General features: G+C 34.2%; 1 protein-coding gene across 1 annotated transcript; it reads left to right on the top strand.

Annotated features, from left to right (window-relative positions):
- Positions 1-717: 717 nt before the first annotated feature.
- On the top strand, positions 718-7,101 carry LOTGIDRAFT_225181 (hypothetical protein; the record flags this gene model as incomplete). Its single annotated transcript, XM_009049349.1, has 5 exons — positions 718-768; positions 1,750-1,962; positions 4,515-4,662; positions 6,189-6,455; positions 6,591-7,101. Exons 2-5 carry the CDS (start codon positions 1,779-1,781, stop codon positions 7,099-7,101), a joined length of 1,110 nt encoding a protein of 369 aa, XP_009047597.1. The 5' UTR covers positions 718-768; positions 1,750-1,778.
- Positions 7,102-11,376: the final 4,275 nt, after the last annotated feature.

Consider the following 11,376-nt stretch of genomic DNA (forward strand, 5'->3'; position numbering starts at 1 on the left):
GAGGTATTGTATGGGGGTTTGTCATTAATTATGCATCGACGAGGGGAAAATTATTTTTTAACATTCAAATTTCGGGTCAAGGGAATAACAGCAAAATATCGCGTAGTTTAATAATGCGAGCAAGCAGAAGTCGTAGTTACTCTAAAGTATAGGAATCTTTCGTTAATTATATCTTTAAACTTATAATATAATCTGATCAAGTTAATGCTTTAATACTTACTTGTTTCTTATGGCATTCTTGAAGTTTGTACATAAAATAGAACAACTTGTGTAGAAATTATGCCAATGACCGATAAAAATATATCTATAAGATCTATATTTAGTTTGAGAACATATGTGACCTATATATAGTGTCAAACTAAAACAACGGAGGATGATATCTATTTTTGCGCGTACGAACCGATTCCTCAGAGTTTCCCATGTAGGTCGGCCATGCGTCGACCTTGACCGAATCTTTTGTACTTAAGGTTGAGAGTGAATCGACTCGAGTCAATGGTGTGTGACTATCGGCTTATGTACATGTATAACTGTATTACTATTGTTAATGTGATACCTATATTCGTATATCGTAATCAACTTGCATTTGTCTTATTGACCAACTACCTTCAACATTTATTTGTCAGTCAATGTGTTCGAATTAGTTGAGAATATACTAGAAATTGTTTACACCTCGCTATACAGACACAATTATTTATATGTATTTTCCACAGTATTGATCTACTGTTGATATTTTTAATACATGTAAGAGCACAGCATAACTATATACAGGTAAGCGGATTTTTCTTGTTTTACCTGGCTTTAGGGCAAAGAACTAAACCTTCATAATTAGTATAGGTCCTACGTTTTGATAATCTTTTTATTGTATTGAAGGAATAACCAAAAAATCAGACAATTTGTCTATAATATACGCATACACAATGCACTCTGGTTTTAGATTTAGTACAAGACAAAAAATGAAAGTTACCGAATATTTTCCAATGTGACTTTGTAGGACATAATTACATAAATGTCAAAATTATCTTGTAATAAACATATTAAAGGGAATGTTAGGAGGTTTGTTACATTTTATATATGTATCGGGTACACCGATAGCATCAATTTGCACCATTCCAATTTTCAATCAGACGTTAGTGGTTCCTGCAATTTCTCTAAAACTAGGTATTAGATGACGTCTCCAATCGCATATATGCTTAATCACACAAGGCCCTTCGCTATTAGTGATTTCATCAAACACTTAGTTTTAGTAGGATTGCAGGAACCACAGACGTCTGATCGAAAATTGGAATGGAGCAAATTGATACTCTGTGTGATCCCTTTAAACAAGAACTAAGATTATAAAGAAACTAACCCAAACAAGTTTAGTTTCATTGCTACCATGTATGGAATGTGACCTAAAGACTGTTACCTCCAATAGTACTTTAAGATTATGAAATCTTGGATAGTATTATTATATTTACAATAACACTTTGAGGTTTGAATGATATCGTCTGAATGTTAGATTTACCAGTTCACTCACCTGTCCTTGGATCTGATACAAATTGATTTACGCTAAATTTGAGCTATCTCTTTCAATTCTCATAATCAATAGCTGATGTCCGGTTATTTTGTGGATTGCAGGGCATATAAAGTCAATACTTGATCTGATTTCATAGTTAAAATAGATATCTGGAAATTAAAATGGGAAAATATAATTCTTGATGTTTTCTGTATTAAAATATAAGATAATTCTGAATTGTGTGTGTGTTCCAGAACAACCACCATCAACAGAAACAACCAAGATGACTAAAGTACAACCATGGGCTTGGGTTGTTTTGACAGCATCATTTTCTAGCATGTTCTTCAACTCTTCATTTTTTGCTGTTGGTGTAATTCATGTGGCACTGTTAGAAAAATATCCAGATGTAGAAGTATCTACCATTGCCTGGATTGGTTCAGTATTTTCCTGCATGTTTGCTTTATCAGGTACGTAGTTCAACCTATCACATACTGCTTTAATTCAGGGCTTTTCAACCTTAAAATTTGGGGAGTGGAAACAATTGCAATTTTAGTCGTTCTTTCAGCCAGACTTTATTCTATTCATAAGAGAAAATCACGAAATACTTAGGATGCAATCAAAGATCCTGAAAGGTGTAATATAAAAAAAGGTTGAAAACCACTGCGTTAAGTGACATACATTTTTTATTACATCGTATATCATTAGCTGAAACCTAAAATTTGACGAGATATCATCCTTGACAAGATATAGAATTACAGTTTTCTCTGGTCATTAATTATAAATACCATTTTTTCTTTTTAAAAGACTCAATGCTACGTTATCATTTCAAAGAACAATTCTAGTGGGAATTTGCACTGTTTTGAGTATAGACTATACCGTTATCTTTATAGTACCTTGGCAATATATCAATGACAATAAGTGCCAGTAGTATGTAGCCCTATATATCTGGAATGCACATTTATCAATGGCATGGCAGAAAGCAGAATTAGTTGTCTTGATATGTCGGTTATATTCTGAATATTGCTTGCAGAAGTAGAGTTGCTGTTCTGTTCCAAATATAGAACAAATTAATTAAGCAGATATACGGCATTTTGTCTCAGAATGAAATTATTCTAGTTATCTGAACTATGAGGGATACTAGAAGGTAAGAGTGCTATCCATTAGTGCATGCTATGTAGGGCCTAAACTCCATTTCACAACTCTGTACATAGTAGCTTTCTTCTGTGAATTTCAAATAGTAAATGTCGACTTCGAGATTTCAGATTGTGATGTATAGTTCTTTTGCACTTAAATTTCATATTAGGTGACCGTGATAGGTATGATTATACTTTCCTTTAAATACTTACAAGAATTTGATCACGACTGGAGTCTATCGGACATTGTCTTTTTTTTTTAAAAATCACCAAGATAGGATGTACTTGTTTATTGTCATTCTATTGGTTTAAATTACATACACGATACGGGGTAAAGGTCGGGGCAGGCAGTATAATTATCACCTGAGGTAAAAGTATATTGAAACTTTGACAATGTAAATATAATAGCATTTACGATGTATCAGCAGTGTCGAGTTACTAGCGAGAGAATGTGTTTGGAGCAGTGGTGGCTCAGAGAGTTAGATGCGTGCTATAGCTCGAAGGTCCAGGGTTCAGTCCCGACACAGTTCGAGATAATACTTCTTTCAACTCGCTTTTCCCTGACAGGAATGCAGATGGGAAGGTCTGACACACGGAGTTGTCTAGCCGATGGTCGGATGGGACAATAACCTAGGCGCCGTGTGCTACGGACTGTACAAGTTAAAGATATCTCGACAGAAACCGGAAAAGAGAAGGCTAACTTTCTCTCATTGTACGCTGCATGACCTTGCCCGAGTTTATTAGCCCAATTAGAAGCAGTAGGGTGTAAAGCTCTATCCATTTCATTTAACATCGCTTAACAGGATAAAAAAAAACTGGTCTAATAAAATAACAAATAAATTGTGGTTTAGTTATAGTTTTGTATATAATCATATAGAACCAGTATTTAAATCATACAAATATTGTGTAAACTGTTTTTACAACTTCCTTCTCCCGTCCTTTTCGAGTTGCATGTTACTCTAGAGTTTCAGTTTAAATAAAGCAGTAGAAAATAAACTATATAAATGTGCTTTTATAACGGCCATAAAATTAAGTATAGAACAGCCATAATAATCCATTATTGATTGCGGTGAACTTCAAGTTCTCGAGTTGTTTATGTACAATAGTACTCACTTTAATAAACAAGTATTTATTATATTGGTAGAATTTTCCCGGAAAAACTCTACGGTCGACATCATGGTAGCCTATTATTAATAAATATGAAGTACAACATGATACAACAAATATAAAAACTATTGTCATCCTAAATCATAAAGAGATTTGGTTTTCAAAAGATTCAAACTGACTAAAAGAATGCTGCAAGTGTACATATTTATGTTTTTTTTAGTTATGTGACCGATCGTTACTTCTCATAAATGAATCGAATGTCCTCTAGTTCCAGTCTGTCGAACTGAATAATTTATGCACGCATTCAAGGAGATAGATACATTCACTAAACATTTTTGTAAACATAAAATCGATATGATCTCGTTAATAATTTGCTTATCATATAGAGGAGATGAATATTCTTTTTAAAGCGAGATTTATTCCTCCAGATCACAAAAACAATCCGAATACTCTTTAATTAAATGATAACAGGTGAGCTTTGTGACATTAGCAGATTCATAGGCTTCATTTTCTCTGCACGAGTCATAACAATTTATAAATCAATATTTAGATCAAATTAAACTACATCATTTCTGCAAGTTACAACGGTTAGACTTACGGGTTATTTTTTGATTGTAGAAGGACTAGCTGAAGGGCAGTGCCAATGACGTTTGATCTTCATCGCCATCGGACCGTTAACTCGTATTTAAAGACTCAACCATCATTTGCACGTTTCAACCAAATATTTATCATATCAAACTCGGCACTTCTTTATGAAATTGATATCTATAAATTTACAGGTTTTCTTGGAAGTTTCATCATCAACATTTCCAATGTAAGAACTTGTGTTATGTTGAGTGGTTTATTAGCATTAGTTGGATTTGCTACCAGTAGTATTGTTACCGACCACAGGATTCTCTTCATCACCTACGGCATTATTGCAGGTATGTTTATTTCTTATTTCCTGTATAAATACAAAAGGTAATCACGGGGAGACAAACTGTCAGACTGACCAGCCTCTGTACATCATGGAAATAAACTCTGATGTTGATGGAACATAAACTTATATCTGTACATTGCGAAAACAGAATCTGTCAGATGGTGATGTAAAATACACTTATCTATGTACTTCTCGAGAACAGAATCTGTCAGATGTTGATGAAACATAAACTTATATCTGTACATTGCGAAAACAGAATCTGTCAGATGGTGATGTAAAATACTCTTATCTTCTCGAGAACAGAATATGCCAGATGTTGATGGAATATTAACTAATCTCTATACATCACGAGAGCAGAATCTGTCAGATGTTGATGAAACATAAACTTATATCTGTACATTGCGAAAACAGAATCTGTCAGATGGTGATGTAAGATACACTTATCTTCTCGAGAGCAGAATATGCCAGATGTTGATGGAATATTAACTAATCTCTATACATCACGAGAGCAGAATCTGTCAGATGTTGATGAAACATAAACTTATATCTGTACATTGCGAGAACAGAATCTGTCAGATGGTGATGTAAAATACACTTATCTTCTCGAGAGCAGAATATGCCAGATGTTGATGGAATATTAACTAATCTCTATACATCACGAGAGCAGAATCTGTCAGATGTTGATGGAATATTAACTCATCTCTATACATCCCGAGAACAGAATCTGTCAGATGTTGATAGAGTGTTAACTCATCTCTATACATCCCGAGAACAGAATCTGTCAGATGTTGATAGAATGTTAACTCATCTCTATACATCCCGAGAACAGAATCTGTCAGATGTTAATGGAATATTAACTCATCTCTATACATCATGAGAACAGAATCTGTCAGATGGTGATGTAAAATACACTTATCTTCTCGAGAGCAGAATATGCCAGATGTTGATGGAATATTAACTAATCTCTATACATCACGAGAGCAGAATCTGTCAGATGTTGATGGAATATTAACTCATCTCTATACATCCCGAGAACAGAATCTGTCAGATGTTAATGGAATATTAACTCATCTCTATACATCATGAGAACAGAATCTGTCAGATGGTGATGTAAAATACACTTATCTATGTATTTCTCGAGAACAGAATCTGTCAGATGTTAATGGAATATTAACTCATCTCTATACATCATGAGAACAGAATCTGTCAGATGGTGATGTAAAATAAAATTATCTATGTATTTCTCGAGAACAGAATCTGTCAGATGTTAATGGAATATTAACTCATCTCTATACATCATGAGAACAGAACCTGTCAGATGGTGATGTAAAATACACTTATCTATGTATTTCTCGAGAACAGAATCTGTCAGATGTTAATGGAATATTAACTGATCTCTATACATCACGAGAACAGAACCTGTCAGATGGTGATGTAAAATAAAATTATCTATGTATTTCTCGAGAACAGAATCTGTCAGATGTTAATGGAATATTAACTCAACTTTTGTGTTGAATTATGATTTTTCAGGAAGTGGGCCAGCCATGTCCATGGCAGGATCTTTGGTGGTTATAGGATATTATTTTGGTCCTAAAACAAGTATGGCAACGGGTATTGCTACGAGTGGTTGTGCTCTTTGTACCTTTATATTTCCTCCGCTTACTCAATATTGTGTGGATACGTATGGACTAGGTGGTGCTTTTCTCATTCTTGGTGGACTCGGATTTCAGTCAGCAGTTTGTGGGGCATTGATGAGGCCGACAAAATATGAAATTCGCTCAAAGAAAAAATCTAAATGTTGGTGTATGCGTCGCGAACAAAACTGTGATAAACGTGATCAAATCTTTGATAAAAATGATATGTACATTATTCGTGATAAAAGCTGTGATAATATTCGTGATAACAATAATGATTATTATACTGTACCGACAAAAAGTACTTCGACATCTCAACCAAAGATATTTGCATGTTTTTTAAAACGTAATGTGATCTTATTTACTTCTCCATCGTTTTGGTTATTGTTGATTTGCTCCTTTTCATTTCATGTTGCTCTTTCGTGTGTATACTTATATTTACCGGACTATCTCAACCATCAGGGATCTTCACATCAAGAGGCAGCCATCGTTCTTTCAATTACTGGTGTTACTGGAATTCTTTCGCGTATTTTACTTGGATTCCTTGCTTCAAATGTTGATGCATCGTTAGTTCTCGGTAGCACCTTGGGTATCATGGGTATTATCACTTTTTTTATAAAATATATGAAGACTATTGGCAGTAAAATAACGTATACAACCTTATTGGGTTTTTATACTGGTGGGTCCTGGGCATTGCAATATACACTACTAGTGGAGATCGTTGGTTTGTATCAACAGTCAACAGCGTATGGTGTTATGATGCATATTAGTGGTATTGGTTACATGGTTGGACCACCATTTGCTGGTAAGTGAACTAAAATATTATATGTACTAAACTACGTATGGTTATTACCTGGAAATAACACACACGAACGTAGTTCACAGCCATTTTGAATCCATACCTCAACTTAAGTCGAATTTTGATAAAGGTTATACTATTGCAACAAAACTTTAATTATTATTTGAAGGCTTTGTTGAAATAGTATTGCCTTGATTAAAATTCGACTGATTCAAAATGGTTGTCCACTATGTTCGTATGTGTTATTTTCAGATAAGAACCGTCGTAGTTTCGTATATGTAGAATATGAATCATCGTCCTGAAATATGTAATTTTTACATCAGAATATATTTGCAACAGCAACTCAATGCACTCCTGAGGAATTGTTCACACTGAGGCGACATGCCTGTATCGTTTCACTCTGCCATAGTTTGTAAAGCTGGCAACATCTCTTTCAATTATCGGTAATATTTGGTTTTTGTTTTGGCACTCAGTTGATATTTATTAATTTTACAGAAATGCTGGTGGTCTGGTTCCAAGATTATTATTGGGCGTTTGTATTCTCTGGTATGTAATCACGACATTTATTATTTTATATCATGCTCATCTTGATGTGTTTGGACCAAGGGTAATTTCGTCTGGCCATCCATTATCTGGGAGAGATTTAAGTCCAGTGTTGCTCTGGAACTATATTCATGATAGCATTACGATGTGGACAAATTATTGTAGTGTATATTTTTGGGGACTTAACTAACTTCCAAAATAAAGGCTTTATTGATATTGAAATTCTTTCCAGATGGGGATCATCAAAGCTTGATTACTCTAGTCCAGTAGTAGTCCATTCTAGATACCGGTCCATTGCCAAAATGTGGACTTTACAATGCCACCAAATTACATTCTAATTTCCTTTCATTTTCAGGCGTTTCTTTTCTGATTGCATCATTGTCGGGACTTGCAATAAAAGCGGTGCTTGGATCAAACTCAATCGCATCTACAATAGCAGAAATAGAAATGAACGAAAAAGAAGAATTATTTATAGAATATGGTGAACAAGTGAAAAAAGATATTATAATTGTAGCAAACGAGGATACAAATGAACAGTCCACATTTCTTCATGAAAAAGGATTTTCTGATAAAAACTTGGTCTAATGTGATTGTATTTTGTATTGATGTATTCAAAAATTTCCATACATGCTGACGCATCGATTTTTGTAGTTAAATGGTTGAATTGTTGTATTTTATACTGTTTCAGCTTTTTTTAGATAATTTCTTGCGATTCGTCAGTATTCATTATCAAATCATTGGATACATCCGTCATTATACACTTTAAAAAGCTTAGAAGATGCTCTTATACATGCACTATAAGTGTGCTTATCGGACAATAGATCATGGTTAAAAGCTTTAAAAGTTTCATTGAAATAGCTAAGCATGAAATTTATATATTATGTATGCATATTTAATAAAAATTCAGTCATAATCACGTCTAATACATTAAAAAAAAACAGATGGTGAAAACAAATGGTGAAAAGCATATAAGCGTGAACCACATATTATAGAACTATTGTATGTTTGTTTTCTTATGAACTAGATATTTTACATTTATTAAAATATGTTATATGTCGACTATAATACTTCAATTAATACTCCTATCCATCATATTTTAAAACTGTGTTATTGTTAAAATGTTTGATAAAATCATTGTTAGCACTGAAAATAATTGTATAGATATAAATGAGAATTAAGTTATACACACAGTTTTTAAATGAAGATTTTAAAAAAAAAAACAAACAAACAAAAAAACTTGATGTTATCAATAAAGCATATTAAACATCTTAGTTATATTATTATAGATGACATTGGATATAAAAGAAGGATAACGATGTTATAAGTTGGATATTTTCTAGGGTTTATTCCCAATTCACCCCAAATATATTCCTATTTTGCCACTTCCCATTATGTCCCTTTCCGGTTCCACACTTTTTTTATTTTGCCCCTTTCCAATTTCGCACCTTCTTCCCACGTCGACACTTTCCCAGAATTGAAATTTAACTGATATAAGAAAAATTACACAGCAGTCAATCACTTAAATATAATTTCAACCAATTGAAGTTGTACAAATCGTAATTTTGTTTGTGGCTTGGAAATTTTGCCTAGGCATCGACATTCCAGCCTACCAACTGCCTCGATTCAAAAATGCACAAGGGACCGTAATTCAAATCGGAACAAGCACGATTTATTATTTATCCTTTTTTGCCCACGTAAAATGGGGGGGCTTATGCGAAGGAGCGAAACGGGGAAGGGACGAAATGGGAATAATTTATGGGTGAATATTGAGAGGGATATGTGGAATGACAACATTATCGAGTGTTGTAAACCTCTAGTACCATCCTATTATTTAAACTCCCGGGGATACAGATATAATATGCCGGATAAATTATCCACTCTATATTTGACTCCAGAAGATCTTTTCAATTATATATTGTAGGTCAATGGTATACAGATACGAGTTGAATCCCTTTGTCATAAAAGCGTCTCTTCCCCGAAAATGTATTGGATATTATACTCAACAGAGACTTTGTTGGTTACACCTAGTGGACACATCACATGCAAATTGTTTCGTCTTCCTTTTTGAAAGCACAGTATTGGAAGAATTGAGGCTTTTTGCGTTGTCTGCTTCTTCAATTTTGTTCAGCACATTGCTCACTGGTTAATTAACTGAACGAGTCTTGAAGGCGCGAGTTGCGCCCCTTATTTCATTATTATTCATTGATTTTTTCTATAGTCTTGTAAGTCGGATAAAACCATTATTATGTCCAGAGTATATCTGTTTATAAGTCAAGCACCAAAGATTTTTTTACGTCCAAATAAAATATCTACATCTTTAAATCCAGCACTACAGACTTTTGTTAAGTCCCTATAAAATCTATACTGAACAGATAAAGAGACGTTGCAAAGCACAGAAAAACAATAAATAATTGTCAGAAAAAAACCACATTTGACACAAAGGATTGTTTGGCTGTCTTTCATGTAATTGCTGTGACATATGAAGGTTCTGATCAAGTGATCTTTACATAATTATGGAGGCTGAAAGTCGGTATCTGGTGCAAGATAACGACAGGCATCTTCTGTACATGAAGTGGCATAATCGATTTACAATCGTCATTAGAATCTGCACCCAGACTCTTAGGAAAGCTGCATTGAATTCTGTTGCCCCCCTTAAATCAAATCTTGCCCCCTAGCAAAATGCACCGGTCACTTTTTTAAAATACACCTTTTCTTATTCCTGAGTCAATAGGAGCGGCAGGTAACTGAGTCTTGAGTGAATAGCAAACAGTGGTCATTCTGGTCAGGCATTTTATGGTGGAGTAAGTGCACCAGTCAGCTGCTCTTGCATTGTCGATCATATGATGAGTATTTCGATATTTTGATTATACGTAACGAAATTTAAGGTTATGGCTTTCAGGGCTTCGTTATGCGAAATGGTTCAAAAAAAAAATACTAAGTATTCCTATCTGTGGGCCTAGAACTGTTTTTAAATATCTTTCTGTTTATACTTAGCTGAGGATGAAACCAGATATCATAGCTTTTAATAACATTTTTAAATTTAATTACATTAGAATAGATAATTTGATACAATTGAGTTCGTTGAAAATCATAAAAAGTTTGCAGTAAAGCGTCATTGGTAACAAAATTATTGGTCTGATACTGGATTGTAATCTGTCCCGTCTCAAAATTCAAAAGATTTGAATGGTTGATTATAAATACTAACTAATAGACATATATTATCCTAAATTGTATTCATATGAATCAAACAACCAAACGTAGGAAAAATGGATAAATATTTGATCAAAAAAGACAAATTGCTTGATGGTTCCGACACTACTACGACTGACACTGGTATCAAAACCACAGCGGGCAACACAACGGATGCAGTACCAAGATGCTCTGAAAAGACAGGAGTACCAGGTGACATTGGAAAAGAAGACGTTCCAAAGCAACCGAGAATAAAATTTCCAGCGAAGTCTGGTCGCCATTTTAGTAACAGTTGGTATGATCGATTTCCATGGCTGGAGTATTCAGTGTCAGTGAAATTGGCTTTCCCTAAATTATATGCACTGGCTGCAAGCGTTGCCACATTCGGTTCTAATACCGCTGTGTGTGAAAGCAGCTTTTCATTTCTTACTCGCGTTGACTCACCACAACGACGATCTATTCTTCTTGCCTTCAACAGGAAGCGTACCCAGAAAATTAACTTGGACGTATTTGTTCAACGTTTTGCCATAAAACATATCCGACTACGTTTAAACTAA

Source organism: Lottia gigantea (genome assembly GCF_000327385.1).
Source record: "Lottia gigantea unplaced genomic scaffold LOTGIsca_134, whole genome shotgun sequence".
In the NCBI taxonomy this organism is placed as follows: Eukaryota; Metazoa; Mollusca; class Gastropoda; family Lottiidae; genus Lottia; species Lottia gigantea.